Source organism: Tiliqua scincoides, chromosome 8, assembly GCF_035046505.1.
Source record: "Tiliqua scincoides isolate rTilSci1 chromosome 8, rTilSci1.hap2, whole genome shotgun sequence".
NCBI lineage: Eukaryota > Metazoa > Chordata > Lepidosauria > Squamata > Scincidae > Tiliqua > Tiliqua scincoides.
In genome coordinates this window covers 52,302,779-52,319,333 of record NC_089828.1, presented here as the reverse complement: position 1 = coordinate 52,319,333, position 16,555 = coordinate 52,302,779, and the positions used below count along the sequence as shown (strand labels likewise).

The 16,555-nt window shown below is 42.6% G+C and overlaps 1 protein-coding gene across 3 annotated transcripts in view; it reads right to left on the bottom strand.

Moving 5' to 3' along the window:
* The window catches only part of TADA2A (transcriptional adaptor 2A), a 34,543-nt gene extending 23,049 nt beyond the window's left edge, over positions 1 to 11,494 (bottom strand). Inside the window, exons 1-9 of one of the 3 annotated variants that reach the window (XM_066635304.1) lie at positions 11,379 to 11,494; positions 9,098 to 9,201; positions 8,564 to 8,670; positions 8,006 to 8,065; positions 5,219 to 5,310; positions 4,916 to 5,070; positions 3,625 to 3,713; positions 3,345 to 3,417; positions 1,809 to 1,872 (exon numbers count right to left, since the gene is read on the bottom strand). In XM_066635304.1, coding sequence (XP_066491401.1) covers positions 1,809 to 1,872; positions 3,345 to 3,417; positions 3,625 to 3,713; positions 4,916 to 5,070; positions 5,219 to 5,310; positions 8,006 to 8,065; positions 8,564 to 8,670; positions 9,098 to 9,122 — 665 coding nt within the window. In that variant the 5' untranslated portion in view covers positions 9,123 to 9,201; positions 11,379 to 11,494. The remainder of the gene's footprint in view (positions 1 to 1,808; positions 1,873 to 3,344; positions 3,418 to 3,624; positions 3,714 to 4,915; positions 5,071 to 5,218; positions 5,311 to 8,005; positions 8,066 to 8,563; positions 8,671 to 9,097; positions 9,202 to 11,378) is intronic. The other 2 variants (XM_066635305.1, XM_066635307.1) reach the window with 2 other exon arrangements.
* Positions 11,495 to 16,555: the final 5,061 nt, after the last annotated feature.

Sequence of the window (16,555 nt, the reverse complement as noted above, 5' to 3'; positions counted from 1 at the left end):
AAAACCCTAAACATCTGTCACAATCTCTATGTGTTTCAAAGGATTCTAGAAAATATGCTAAGGTGCATGGTCAGCTCATAACGAGCGCTAGCCAGGTCCATCAGCAGTAGCATTGCTAGGTGGCTGCAGACCGCACCGGGTGGCACAACACCACTACTGGCCGAAATTGTGGAAATCTTGGTATTTTTGAATAATACCATTATATTATATATCATTTGATGGATAATATAATGCAGAATGCAATGAAACAAATGGTGTTGAAATATCTGTGTTCTATCAAACATTATATAGCCAAATGACCAGAAAAGGAAAACACAACGGCCTTATATAAAAAAAGTGGATTTCTTAACTCAAAACTGACCAATGAGACTGATTGTTCCAAGAACCAATGTTATTCTGACACAGCAGGAAACTACTAAGGTATTAGTGTGAGACAGCGTTCATTTCCTTGTATCAGAGCAAATCCTAGAACTCCTATTCAGTTGTGTGAGTGCCTTCAACTGTGTTCTTGTTGGTTACTGATTTGTTGGGTAACTTGTACTGTTATATATTAAAATAAATAAAGCTAATGGGGGCTACACCAATCATAGTTATGCCCCTGCATTTAGGCTGTGCATATGATATGGCAATTTATTCTGTACGGTCTGGTATGGGAAGAGGTCCATCAAGGGGGTGATGCAGTGGACTCTTGCACTAGGTGATGCAAACCCTAGTAATGCTTCTGCCTAACAGGCATTGCATTGCCTCCAAGTAAAATTAGTGCATTTTAAAAATGCATCAAACCCTCCTTTGTGGCTGCATATTGCAGGAAAAGATTGACAGTCATGTGCAAGCCATCTTTCAGAAAGACTGATCGTCACTGATTGAGACCCCCCCCCCAAGTAAGTGTCCAAGGGCGCAATCCTAACCCATTTTCCAGCACCAACATAAGGGCAATGCACCTCATGGGTAAGGTAACCAGCATTGCCATACCTTGAGAAGGCCTCTGTGACTGCCCCCCCAACTGCAGGATGCAGCACATGCCCCACTGGCACAGCTATGCCAGTGTTGGAAAGTTGGTTAGGATTGCGCCCCAAGGCACTCTGTGGTTATTTGGATCTTAGTTTGAAAACTGCTGATATAAGCAGACCATTACAGCAACTCCAAAATATTTTTAGTACTGATGCTCCCTTCATAAATGGCACAGTAAGGCTGAATGAACACATTCATTTTAAAGGGTACTAAGGACTACAAGGTTCCTCACCCTAGACTATTTGAGGTCTGAAATTGAACCACAAGAAATACAACCCCAAATTTTCTCTTATGGAAAGTATTAAACCCCTTATCTAGGCAGAGAGAAGATTCTTGGGATGTTGGGTCCCTGGACAAAACAAGTGCCTTGATTAATGCACAGAGGACACTAGGTGGCCCTTACAAAATTAGACACTGTAGCACTGGCATTAATATACATTCCCTATTCCTGGACACATAATTTAGGGACAAATTAGATGTGATGGAATCAGTCATCTTGGTTTATATTTAAAGCAGGGTAGGTCTAATTTTGTCATGAAGAGTGGCACATTGGGAAGAGGAACAGAACCTAACTCTTACTCAGTAACAGACTTTCGGGAGATTTGGCAAGAAAAGATTTTATTCCCCTCTCTGCTTTTGATGTTAAAATTAGACCTCTTCCCCAGGCACAATTAATGTGGCTGCCCTTTTTGTGGCTAGCTAGGCCCTTAGCAACTGCTATGATACAAAAATATACTATAGTTCTGTGACAAAATACCACCTAATTTTGAGAGTGTGAAAAAGTAGCCAGGACTCACTTTTTCCTTCGTTGCCTTTCCTTTAACCTAGAGTGATAGATATCTACAACTGCCATCTTCAGAGCTGTGGAAGTTCAGAAAGAGAAAAAGGACAAAGATAAGATATCCATCATTTGGAGGAAATCAGCATCAAGCTTATCTCCCAAATCCCCATGACAACAACCTGTTTTCAAAGCAGCCAGAAAGAGAGCCTGAGCCCAGCAGGAGACTAACTGAATCATCTTCTGCAATATTAGAGGAAACCGTTCCAAATAATTTCAGTGGAAGCTGGGTAAGGCTGTTTTAGTAATCCTAAGCTGCTCTGTGTGTGTGTGTGTGTGTGTGTGTGTGTGTGTGTGTGTAAATGTTAGATAAAAACAACCATTTTGTTTGTTTATATTGAGATGTATATCCCACTTTCCATTTAAGAATCCCAAAGGCATTTACAAAACAAATAAGATAACTGAAACAACAGGTTATTCTATTTATGCACTGGCTTCCACAGCATAGGACTGCACTGTGCTGAACTGGCTCCTGTGCTGTGCTGATCTGAAGAGGGGGGCTACAGCTGCCATGTGTGTTTTAAAAAATCCCATCTTCCCCAGACTACATTTATGTTGTTAAATACAAGCTGTTAAAGAAAAAAAAAAACACATTTCAGGGGAGACTGCTCCCAAGGTGGCTCCACAAGTTGCATAGAATAAGTGGAGAGGATCCTAGCTTCCTGACAGAGCCTCTGCTTTGCATTCAAAGGTCCTAGGTTCAATCCCCTTGTGTCTCCAGGTAGAAGCAAGACAGACATCCACCCGAGATCCTCAAGAGCCACTGCTTTTTCACAATACTATAACACCCAAATTGATGGGCCTTTTATAACAGTGTTATCTCCTGATATGTTGTAAGATGGCACAAACACTTTGCCGCTGCAGAACCATTCAGGGCCACTGCTGCAAACTGATGGCAGCTCCACATGTCCACTACTGTGGATCCTGGGCTGTGCTGACCCCAGTAGGTGGTGGGGGGAGTGTCATGGACAGAGTGGAGAGAGGGCAGGATCCTAGTGGCAGCTACTTGCACCAGGATCCTATCTCCTCTTTCCCAGTCCATCCTACCCCTTTCCTCTCTTTGGACTTATGCTAGCTGGCCTGGGTTCAAGGAGACACATAAGTGACCAGGAGGCCTATCAAGAGGCAAGTGAAAAATATCTCTGGTTGGCCTTCTGGATGGCTAATTAGCTTAAAATGGGCATAATTCTCCAGGTGGAGCTTGGCCTTGGAATCTGGCAAAACACCAGGTAGGGATGGTTAAAACCCAGTCTGAAACTGGAGAGCTGCTGCAAGTCAGTGTGATCAATGCAGATTCAGATGGATCAATGATCTAAGTTTAAAGCACATTCCTATGATTGGCCAACTTAATTTACAGCCCATTCCTATGCATGTCTACTCAAGAAATAAGTTCCACTGAGTTCAATATCTAGGACTGGAGCCTTAGCTGAAGTTTTTGCTAAAGTATAAAATTCCAGCAAAGGGAGGAACTGCTTTCTTTCAAGATGCAACTCACCATGTAAAAGGTCGGAGTCATCCTCTACAAAATCTATATCCCTTAAATCCCATTCTGCATAATTGTCAAACTCCTGCAGGAAAAAGATTAAAAATAAGTCCCCAATTATTTAGAACTTTTATATAATGCAAATATAGGGTGGAGAGAAAGTTCTGCAAAACCCAAAATATTCAGGTAGTAAGTGGCACTAAGTACAACAGGCTAAGCAGGCAGTGATGCTACTGCACATAGGCAAGTCTTTTCTTTCCAGAGCGAAAAAAACAACAAGAGAGATTCCTACCTCAATGAAGTCTGCCCTTGCTGGCATGTAACCAGCCATATCCCTGGAGAGTAAGGAATCGAAGGTAGGTCGTGGAGGATCTTCAGTGGCTGAACAAATATATATATATACACACACATCCATGTTTTAGGCAGCTTTAAAAATCTGTCATTTAATCACACGCCCTCTTAAAACACTCAAAATAAGAATTAAAAAGGTGAACATAGTTGGTATCCTGGTGCCATTTAGTTCAAGGTAAATATGCTTAAGATTGCAGACCAATTTTATGCAAGATTACTCAGAATTGTCCTACTGAGTTTGTTTGTGTATTTATTCATTCAATTTATAACCTGCCTTTTGCATAGCACCAATGCAGCTGAGATTTGAAGGCATATTAAAAACACAAATCATATACAACAAAACACAAACCAGTGTAACAAAAATACAGAAAATAAGTGTCAGATATTTCAGAGGGCAGCATTTAGAAATCTCCACTAGCAGCACACATTGATGTTTCGCAGTTGGATTTAGTTGTGAAAGAATGACTTGTGTACAACAGAAGGGATATGTCTGAAAAATATACTGAAATGCAATTCGCCTGCTTCGACAGTATAGTATGTAAAGATTTTCTCTTGTAGGGCTTCAATGGGGCTTACTTCCAGGAAACTGTATAGGATTGCAGCCGTACAGTCCAATCCAAACTAGTGTCTGCTCAGAGGGAATGGCTGCACAGGCACAGGTTCCACTGCACCTTGTGGACGGGCAGGGACCATGCTGAGGTATAGAGGCAAATAAACTAATGTTTCACTTTACTGTGCCACGGTCCCCTAATAGTCTCCTTGGATCTATGTGAGTTCTTTGGCTGGCGCAAGCCCTAATACAGCCAAGGGGGCAAGTCAAGGCTGGGCAGGAGCAGATACTGACAGAGCAGTTGCTGCCGATCTCTGCCTCCTGTCTACCGCCACCATGCCCTTCCAGAGGCCCCAATCTCTGCCCACCACCCATCCCCACTGACCTTTGGTGGCAGAGGTAGCTGGCTCCAGTGGCAAGCCTCTGGCACTCCCGCTGTTTGCAAAAGTGGTTCAAATATGGCCGCCAGCATGCACCCCATCATATGGTCATTTATGACAATGGAATGATGTTCTGCTGTCATAAATGATTGGTTAGGATCAGGCTTTTAGTCATATGCCAAGAATTTCTGTAGTGCTTAAATGCACATCTAATACCTACATTAGAGTCTTCAAAGCTCAACTCTAGATATGGAACAAAAGAAAGAAAAGCTCTGCCTCTTTTCTCTTTCATGGACACTTACGGTAAAATGGAATGGCCGTGTCTGTGTGGTTGTCTTCTACTTGTTTCAGACTTAGTAACGTGGATGCAAAGAGGGGGTTGTTTATGAAGTGCTTCATGTAATGTTTCTCACATTCCTCTTTAGTCTTTGTGCTCATCTGATTGGCTACATCCTGCCTATAAGGATGAAGTGGCAGGTGGGAGAGAAATGTTATGAATTATACATTGATCAGATTAAAAAATGGTGATCACTGTTACCTGCATGCCCACCAAATTCTGAGATCTCCAAACTTATCTCACTGATTAATCAGGCATTAGCTCTCACCAGTTTCCAAAGCCACAATCCATCACAGCTTCTAAAAGTGCCATTTCTTCCTGAGCTGTCCAGGTAGGATCAAGGACTGGGAAATTGGAGGTCTGGAGGAAAAATATAGAGGTGGAAAAACATTAAAAGGAATTAATGTATTGGCTACATAGTTGGGCTCCTTAGATGCCGTTGACTTCAGTGAAATTTTAGCTATCTGCATACAGATTTACAGTAATTATTGTTGGCATCCTTCAGTCTTGGAAGACTATGGTATCGCGCTCTGAATGGTGGTTCTGGAACAGAGTGTCCTCTCCAGTGCACGAAGCCTGGGTAAAGTAGATATGGAGGATAGACTGCTTCCCATGCAGCAAATCCCCCCTCTCCACATCGCTGAAATGGTCCAATGGAAAGGCAGAAGCCAATACGGTTGGTTCCAGCGGCGTTGCAGGAGTTGCCAGAACGTGACTGTGTTCAGCCATGAACTGCCTCAGGGACTCTGGCTCTGGATTTTGCCTCAAGGTTGACTCCTGAAGCCTTTTCCATAACTGGATGTAGCCACAAGGCAGTGGAGGTTTGGGATCAGAGTTTTCCTTCTCTCAGATGAGCTGCCTTCCCAGGCTAAGGAGTCCCATCTACCTGGTGACTGTTTAGTCGCCTCTTATGACAAGTACAGCCAAACTGAGGGCCTATTCTTATCCCCAGCCCCCAGGGGAATAATAATAATATACAGTAATAATAATTAGTATTTGTATAATGTTTTACAACAGCCATGTAACACAGACAGGAAGGCTGGGGGAAATGACTTGCCCAAGGACATCTAGTGAGATAATGACAGAGGCAATATCTGAACAGGGGAAGTTCTGAGTTCAGCCTCTTAGCCACCACGACACACCAGCTTTCACAGATGAATTGGTAGGGCAATGGAGTTTTTAATGGATTGTTGCTACTCCTAATCTTTAGAGCAGGGGTCTCCAAACTTTTTGGCCAGAAGGCCACATCAAATATCTGGCGTGGTGTGGAGGGCTGGAAAAACAATTTAAATATAAAATTAAAATAAATAAATTAGAGATCAAACTTAGATGAGTGCATAAATGAATGAATGAGCTCATTCATTCAACCTCTCTGGCCCTCGGAACACCCTCCAGACATAATCAGAGCACAGTTCTGGTCATGTTCAGTTGAGTGGGCGAGAGGCTTTCAGGGGACAAGAGGTTGGCTGCAGGCCAGAAAGAGGCTTGCTGCGGGCCATATCTGGCCCCCAGGCCAGGGTTTGGAGACCTCTGCTTTAGAGGAAAGTGGTCAGAAATAAAAAGATTAGGATAAGCAACAAGCCATTGAACCCCATTGTCCTACCAATTCTTCTCTCAACAATTTGGCCTACAAACCCCAACTTCCCACTGGTAATCATGCAGTCTGCAGAGTCTTCAAGACTTGAGTTCTAGTTATGAAAATTTTTAATGTGTCATTGGTGTGCCCTTGCATCTCCCAAGAGAAAGAAAACTAAACATCATAACCACAGATGGGAAACTCTTTACCAGGTCCAGGCATTTCCCCATGTATACTCTTATTTTATTGCTGGATTACACGAATGAGTCATTCCTGTTGTTTTCCTGAAAGTGTGACTCTTTGGGTGTCAAGTGCTATTCCTGCTTTGTATACCTGCCACTGAGGAGGGGGGTGGGAGGATGAGTGGGTGTGGGGTTGCATCTTCCTTTGATTTCATACCATATACTTTCTCTCTCCTTAAAAAATATTGACTGATGTTTGTTGGCAACACTGTGATAGTTAGGAGGTATAAAAATATAAGCACAAAAAGGTCTCTTGCTCCCTCAGACAACTCTGCCCTTTCTCACTTGTGCTGTTGTGTCTCAAACCCGCTCCCAGCTCACTAGCAATTTACACCCTCTCTCATTTCCATTAAATTACTCCACTATTCCTGTGAAGACTTTGGTCCTAACCCCTTAGTTCTTTACCTTACTTGCAACTCTACTTAAGTATAGGTACATGAAATTACTGTTTATTCTTCCCCTGTTTATCCTGCACCAAGGTCTCGCCTTTTTTTCCTTTGTGTCCATTTATAGACTGTGAGGGCAGGGACCAGTTTTCTCTTAGTGCCAAGCACACGGATAATGCTACATAAACAAACAACAAGCTCTTTAACAATGCTACTTTTTTGTCATTCTTGTTTTGAATATATTCAAGACTGTGCCTTGCTAAGAGACCTCTTCTCTCTGCACTTGCCAAAATCTGAAATGGTGCTCCTGTTTGTATAACTCAATGACTCCCTCCAGAGGCCACAAGCCAAGCCCGCTATGAATGACTGCAAATGCCTCTTCCTGTCTAACAGGCCTTGAGGTCTATGGGCACAAAAAGTCAATCAGTTCTTCCAGCACCTGGGGACAGGACATCACAGTGTGACATTGGAACTGACAGCTTAAAAGTTCCAGCAGTACCCCTCAGGAATTTAAAATAATTATGTTGCACAATGTAAATATCTCACAAGCTATAATTAGTGTTAGCGCATGAGTGTCATTACAGAACATAACAAAGACTTGATTAACTTATCTGTGGGCTGTAATTCCAAAAGTGACATTACATAAGTAGTTTTTTAAAAACCGAGAATAAATTGTTCAATGAGTAGCCTGCTTTAGGAGTTTCAAATAAGGTAGAGAAGACATTAACAAAAGTGGTATATGAACAAAAAAAATTATTGCTCTATACAATAACTACTGAAATTTCTAATGGGATGCATGTTCTCAGGAGACAACAAACCAACAGGACAGCTAATCATAACTGTATATTTACCATTATTTCATAGGTGTGATCACTTTGATGTTTTTTATATTCAAATCCTCTTGTGAAGCACTGTAAAACAAGAAGCTTGTCACAAGGTGTTTTCTTCCATCCTCTTTTCTGTAAATAGGCTTAAGAAACTATGGACATTCTGGTCCCCAAAAGGTTGGCCAGGAGGAATGATTCTATGATACGGCATGCTTCTTTTCTCCCCACCAGAGGTGACTTTTAATCACTGCTAAACATTCTTTCACTACTTCTATTGCCTCCTTTCTCAATGAGTTTTCACTGCATTTAGTGTTGTGTGATAAAACCACTAAGTGAGAATATACACAAGGTATGGAATGGGGGCCAACACGCTCACTCTCACCTGCCACCTCCTCTTTGTATCGGTATTTGTTGTGCCAGTTCAAGAGCAGGAAGTCTTGGATGACCCTGTTGGCTGCCTGTGTCTCCTGGTGTTTCCTGGCTACCTGGATGCTAGCTTGCTATGTTCTTGGAATATACCACAGGCTTGGTAACTAATTTCATCCCTGCTTGTCCATTTCTCCCTCTGCAAATGCAGCTTACCTGCAAGCATAATAAGAAAGGAGGTGGCCCACACTGTGCACACTTCACGTAGGGCTCAGCAAGGTAAGAGGAGCACCCTCGGCATGGCGGTTTGTCAAAAGGGTCATCTGCAAAGCCAACAAGACCACAAAAAAATGTAGCTTGGGCACCTGTTTGTGCAAGATAAATCCCTTCACTGGCTTTCAATGGAGTAACTGACAAATTCATGTGTTATAAATCTAGAATGCTAATCTAGTGCAATTGAAAACCCAAATTTTACAACTAGAAAAGTCAGATTTTGTGCGCACACCCCCACCCCCACCTAGCCTACTGGGAATTTCACATCATGCATCTGGAAAAGGGCCACCAAAGTTTGTTACAACAAATCTGTTAGCTTTTAGGATGCTGTTATAGCACAAACCTAAGTCCCATTGTGTTCAGCGGGGCTTACACTCAGGAAAGTGTGTATAGGATAGCAGTCTAAGACTCTTTTCTATTTAAAAACAAAGTTTTTTTTAAAGCACCTCCTAGCAATCTTTGTGTTTCAATACTTACTGCTGAAGGATGCAAGGTGTTCCATGTTGCTCCCTCAGGTTTCTATGTGGTACTCAAAGGCAACAGCCTTTCCTGGAATGAATCTTCTCAGAGCCTTCCAGTTCCTGCAAAAAAAAACAACCACCCTTTTATCAATTTGTACATTCCAAGAAGTAAAGAGGAATACTCTGGCATTGTCAGTTACTTAGATAGACGAGTCTGTTGATGTGGGAGATTCCTGTGACTGCCTTTAAAAGGTAACTTCTAGGCACCTAGGATTGTCAAAGCAGTTCACATAAAACTGGAATTTTCTGATTACCCTCCCCCCCCCCCACTAGCATCCTGGCTGCCACATTTCAAAACAGTTGTAAGTTCTGCATAGTTCTTAGGGACAGCCCCACCTACATCATATTGCAATAATCCTGCCAGGATGACTAAGGCATGATCAAAGGGCCCAGATCTGCTGGACAACCGGGGCTCGGTCATAAGAACATAAGAGCCCTGCTGGATCAGGCCAAAGGCCCATTTAGTCCAGCTTCCTGTATCTCATAGTGGCTTACCAGATGCCTCCGGGAGCACACAAGAGACCTGCAACTTGGAGCCACTTCCTTGCATCTGGCATTTTGACGTAGACAACTTCTTGAATCAGGAGGCTGCACATACCCATCATGGCTTGTAACCTGTGATGGACATTTCCTCCATAAATCACTCCAATACCCTTTTGAAAGGTATCCAGGCCAGAATGCCATCACCACATCCTGTGGCAAGGAATTCCACAGATTAATTACATGCTAGGTTTTGTCCTTTTGTCTGTTCTAACTCTCCTGACACTCAATTTTTAGTGGATGTCCCCTGGTTCTGGTGGAGGGAAATGTAATGTAATGTAATGTAATCTGTTTTCAGGATGCCCCGCCACAAAAGGATTGGAACAACAAGAACAATAGTAATGTTTAGAATTTACGCAGCATTCTGTTACACAAATCACACAAGAGACTAGAGCAGCCATTTTCAACCATTGTACCATGGCACACTGGTGGGCTGCGAATGGTCTGCAGATGTGCTGTGGGAATTTATTAGTAGGGCCACTGGGGAATGTGACAACCACCTCCCAATGAACAGCATGGTGTGCCTTATCAATTGTCCAACAACTGATGGTGGGCCTTGACAATTTTAATATCTTGTCAGTGTGTTGTGAGATGAAAAAGGTTGAAAATCACTGGACTAGAGAAAGCAAAAATGCTAAACTTGCATCTTTTTAGATTGTGAGCTCTTTAGGCACAGCGAGCCACCACTTCTTTCTATGTAAACTGCTTTGTGAACTTTTTGTTGAAAAGTGGTGTATAAATACTGTTAACAACAACAACAACAGTGGTCAATGGATAAACAAACAAATGCGTGTAAACTGTAAGGTGTGAAATCGAGAAGTTGATTTGTTATCCGGCTGACCAAATGTATATAGTGTAGATTTGTTTGTTTTACATTCCAATAAAGAACATAAAGGATTCTATATCTGTCTGTAAGGTGTGAAAAATATTTTCCAGTCTCCAATTTTCCTTCTCATTATTTTGATTTGTTCATTGTTTAGTGGATGCTTTTAACTTTGTAAGCTGCCTTGAGCTTCCCTGTGGGGATAGGAAAAGCAGGATACAAATGTTTTACCACATATTTTAATTCATATTATTAATATTTAATCAATATTATTGATAATTTTATATTATTGTTAATAATTAATATTAATTATATTATTTTATTCATTTTATAATATAAAATTAAAATTATATTATTAACATATTAAATTAGTATCAATTTATCTTATTATTATTGATTATTATTATTATATCTTAATATTAAGATTGATATAATCTTATATTATTATTATGTATTTATTTTAATGTTCCAGAAGCTTCTCCACCCCTCCCAACCTCACACAGGCCATTAAAAAGGGCGGGAAAAAGGCAGTCCTCCTTCCCCTCCCCCATCCTTCAAGGCCTCCCCCTTAGCCACCTGAGCGCTCGACGTCACACGCGCGCACCCATTCTTCCTTCAAACCCCTATCAGCCCTTCAGCCAATGAGCACGAGGCGCGCGCCGCAGCGCCCTCCTCAACAGCCAATCAAAGACCACGTTCCAGCGGGGACGCGCGCGATCCGCTTGTCTCTTTCACCACACCTCGCCCTCATTTTTTCCCCTTCCGCTTTTCTTCCCTCAGGAGACCCCACCCCTTTTCCTCTCCCCCCCGCCTTCCTCCAACCAACGTGGCGTGTGCCCCCCCCGTCCAGGCGCGCCCCCCCCCCGTCCAGTACCTGACCCGCTCTCCTCTTTCGGCCTCGCTGATCTTGCTCCGTTTCCCGCTTTAATTATGTCTGTTCCGTCAGGAAGGCGCCGCCCCTCCCCCAACACTGCCCTACTCCGTCGCGCGCATTCTCGCGCTATTCTCCGCAGCGTGCTCGGACCCGACGGGCGGGGGGGGGCCGCGGCGTTAGTGGCGTGCGCGCTCACGCATTACCTCAGACCGGTTTTCCCGCCTTTTAGGTGCACGCGCAGTTCCCCTTTGTGTAAAGCGCGTATACAGCACTCTCCCTCGCACACCCTTATGGTTGACTAAACGAAGAAGACTTAGGCTACCATCTTATTCACATTTACATGGGAGTAAGCCCCATTGACCACAATGGGACTTCTGAGTACGCAAACAGGATTGGGCTGTTAGAACACACAAGTCAAACATTTTGTCTTCCTTCAATAATAGTGTTATCCTGAGGCTAGTGTTATCTTCACCTCTTCTTACACTTAGCATGAGGAGAGCCGCTGTTTACATCAGTCATGGTTTCACCTCAAACTGTACCTCAGACATGTCCCTCTTTACCTCAGACATGGCTTCTAAACATTCCCTCAGACATGTCCCTCTTTACCTCAGACTTTACCACAGACATGTCTCTCTTTATCTCAAACATGGCTTTACCTTAAACTACCTCTTTACCTCAAACATGGCTTTACCTCAGACATGTCCTGCTTTACCTCAAACATGCTCCTCTTTGCTGCAACATGGCGCCTTTTCCAGTGGGTGTTTTTAGAGTGTGAACCCTTTGAGAAGAAGGAAGCATTTATTGATTTATTTTTATCATGTCAATCGCTTTGTGAACCTAATTCGTTGAAAAGTGATATATAAATATTCTTAATATAAAATTTCTCTTGATACCGAGCTAAACAAATGCATCGGTAAAGCAGCTACCACATTTTCCAGACTCACAAAGAGAGTCTGGTCCAACAAGAAGCTGACGGAACAAACCAAGATCCAGGTCTACAGAGCTTGCGTCCTGAGTACACTTCTATACTGCAGCGAGTCATGGACTCTTCGCTCACAACAGGAGAGGAAACTGAACGCTTTCCACATGCGCTGCCTCTGACGCATTCTCGGCATCACCTGGCAGGACAAAGTTCCAAACAATGCAGTCCTGGAACGTGCTGGAATCCCTAGCATTTATGCACTGCTGAAACAGACGCCTGCGTTGGCTCGGTCATGTGAGAATGGATGATGGCCGGATCCCAAAGGATCTCCTCTATGGAGAACTTGTGCAAGGAAAGCGCCCTACAGGTAGACCACAGCTGTGATACAAGGACATTTGCAAGAGGGATCTGAAGGCCTTAGGAGTGGACCTCAACAGGTGGGAAACCCTGGCCTCTGAGCGGCCCGCTTGGAGGCAGGCTGTGCAGCATGGCCTTTCCCAGTTTGAAGAGACACTTGGCCAACAGTCTGAGGCTAAGAAGGAAGGCCCATAGCCAGGGAGACAGACCAGGGACAGACTGCACTTGCTCCCAGTGTGGAAGGGATTGTCACTCCCGAATTGGCCTTTTCAGCCACACTAGACACTGTTCCTGAACCACCATTCAGAGCGCGATACCATAGTCTTTTGAGACTGAAAGTTGCCAACAATAAATTAATATAAAATATAATATAGGGCAGTGGTTCTCAAATTTGTTGCACTGGGACCCACTTTTCAGAATGACAATCTGTTGGGACTCACCAGAAATGACTTCATTAACCCTGGAAGTGATGTCATTGGCTGGAAGTGACATCATCAAGCTGGAAAAATTTTAACACCCCTATACAACAAAATCAAATTAAGTAAATTAAAATTTTACAGTAAGTATAAAAATTGATTTAAAATAAAGAAGAACCCTCCTGACTCTCCCAAGCAGTTGCTGATCTGTTTAAAAAAAATATTCCCCGAACATCCCAAAGGCTGCAATCCTATCCACACTTACCCAGGAGTCTAATCCATTTAGATTTTAGATTTTGGATTAGTGTTATCCATTCAGTGCTACAGGGCTATAAAATACTATATTAAAAATGTTATTTGCCACTGTGGGCTATTAGATAAATATCATCATCATCATCATCAGTATTTATATATGCCTTTTCAACAAAAAGTTCATAAAGCAGTTTACAGAGAAAAATCAAATAACTAATGGCTTTTTCTCCTGCACATCCAGAAAAACTAGACTGTAACTTGCCCTATATCTATTTCTCAAACTGTGGTTCGGGACTCACTCAGTGGGTCGCGAGCCCATTCATTTCAATCTGCATTTTATTTTTAATATACTAGACTTGATGCTACCATGGTATGCAGTATGCGACTGCATTTGAGGAAATGATACAGATCTGTCCTTTAACAGGCTACTAGGTATATGCTTTTAACAATGATAATCAATGGGGCTTACTCCTGGGTAATCTAATTCAGAGGTCTTCAACCATTAGGTATCAGCAAGGACTGGCAGGTGGGATGGATGTTGATGTAGGATTGTGTTCCATGGTGTGTGATTTTACTTAATAACTTACCTGTTGTTCGAGCAAGAGTAACTCCATTTTGAATTGTCAGCCATGTTGGGTTATGTAATGTAAGGTCATCTTACTGGTTGCATTACTGAGGTGACCAGAATTGGCTAAAACTGGCCAGAGGTAAACACCTGGACTCAAGGAAAAAGTATGGACAACAAACTCGCCTGTACAGGTCGAGGGCTCACATAATACTCACTAGGCCCAAAGGGCTGGGGCTGAAAGAGCAGGGCCACACATACAACTTGGGCCAACACTTCTACTTTCCTGAAAAATGTCCTCTGCTATACCTGTTGTCACCACTGCCTATGTCCTGCCATCAGTCTTTTCCACTTTACCTTGCCTGCCTGCCTGGGCCCAGACAGGTGGAGGAGAGAGCAGAAAATAAAGTGGGAAAGGTGACAGAGAGATGCTCTTCTCTTCACTCTCATTTGCTTTCCATATTTCCTGCAGTATGCAGGACAGGTGGGAAGAGGGAGTGGTATGGATAGGTGGTACGGGCATGAAAGAGGAAGAGGGAATAAGGAGGTGTCAACCCACATATCCCTGATGGAAGAGCACCCAGAAGCACCATGTTGGAGAGCCCTGGTCTAATCTTTTGTCAAAGCCATCAATGCTAGTGAACAGCTTGCAGCTTGTGGTAGTGGCTAGTGGCCCTCAATGCTTCTTAGTGCTGATTTCATGCTTTGTGAAGTATTTCCTTTTGTCCTGAATTTACAGCCAGCAGATTCACTGTCCCCAAATTCTAGTAACATAAGAGAATGATGAATAATATGAATTACTCATTCATAATTTTATAAATTATAAAGGACGACTGTAATCCTTATATACACTTCTTAGGCTGCTTATACACGCTTCTTAGGCAATCTCAGGCTGCAGTCCTATACACACTTCCCTGAAAGTAACTCCCATTGAAATCAATGCAACTTACTTCTGAGTAGACATGCCTAGGATTATGCTGTTAGTATGCTATTTTATCTTCCTAAACAAAGAGGTTTACCAACAACTGTTGCTTACTTTGCCTCCTATTATGGCCCCAACTGATGTCGCTCTCACTCTCTCATTTCAGACAAGTCTTGATTACTTGACTAGCTCTGCATGGATAATATCATAGTATCCCAATCCAGTGCACTCCGTCTCTAGCATCGTTCTGCAACTGATTGGTCATCGTTTGCCCATGTAAGTCACTACATTGCTGAAGACATTAAATGAAGTACCTGCATGACTGAACCATCCCCAGATGACAAGCTGTAGTTGCATTAAAAGTTGCAGCTGGGACACAGGAGCAGCAGCCGCACCGAGAAGTGGTAGTTTTGCTGCATTTATTTCTGGCTCTGTTCCCATATTTTTAGACCAGTTTGATATGCAGAAATTTAGCAGGTGAAGCTTTTTCCCACCACTAATTCTCTCCATGTCTTTGCTGTTGTTCCGTTTGGATAGACTCAAGTAGCAGTTATTTTTATTTTCCTAGCACTTCCAAGCAAATAGTTTCTTACCACAGTCTGTAAGGAAAGAAAAAAATCTGAGAGTCTGTTTTGTAATTATTCCTGGAAGAATCTAAGTATCTGAGAGAATAACTTAAGTGGGGAGAAAGTAAAGTGTGCAGTTTTTTAAAAATCCTTTATTATTTCTGTCCATTTGATTAGGTAAAATCTGACTTGATAGAAATATGTTTCCTTACACTGAAGAATAGTCAGTTCTTCAATGCATGGGGCTCTGTCAGATTAATATTGGGCCAGATGTGACTTTTCAAAGTTGAACTCTATAAGAATGTTCATCAGTATGTTATGTTGACCAAAATTTTAAAAAATACAGTTGCTGAGAAGACAAGTTGAATTGTTTCAGGTTGGATTGGAGAAGACAAGTTGCATTGTAATATCTAATTGATCTTCGTCTTGGACAATGTTGATGGGTGTGATTGATGTTAAACTGTTGCCTGAAAAACAAATGACAAATTGTGTCAACATAATCAAAAAATTAAACACTGATTATAACATGAGCAGAGCTTTACGTCAGTGTAAATTTAGTGCAGAACTGGACAAAATAACTGGAAAAATAAGTATTTGATTTCCAGGTGCCAGAATCAAACACTCAGTGACCAGCATGAGGTCTTTAGGTGCCAGCGTGCTGAACACTGAGGGCTCAAACAGGAGCCCTGTGAATTGGGCAGAGTGGTTTCCTGTTTCCAGTTCTATAGAGGGTTACTGGGTGGAGAAGGAAATGCTACAGGTAGGTGCAGCTGAAGCACCTGCACAACAATTCTGTATCTTTTGTGACTTGGAGAATCAGGTGACACTCTCATGCCAATCTCATGCCGTTGTCTGATGTAAAACTCCCGGAACTTCTGTTCTTCTTCTGGCTAGGAACCTTGTTGCTAGAGAGGGGACTGGATCATCCCCCTGTGCCACTCGAGAATGCCAGTCTTCTGCATGCCTGCTGCTTCACTATTATCTGCCTGCTTATCTGCCCCTACTTGCTTTCTTTTGGCTGTCTTCCACATTTCATTGGCTAATGTACAGATACTGTAATCTGATAGCTTTGATCCTAGGCTAGTGCTCCACCCTCTTCAATTGGACCCAGGATTGTAAATGCAAAGTCACAGACGGCAAGTCCAGTTCTGCTGGAATTAACAAGAAATTTTGCTAT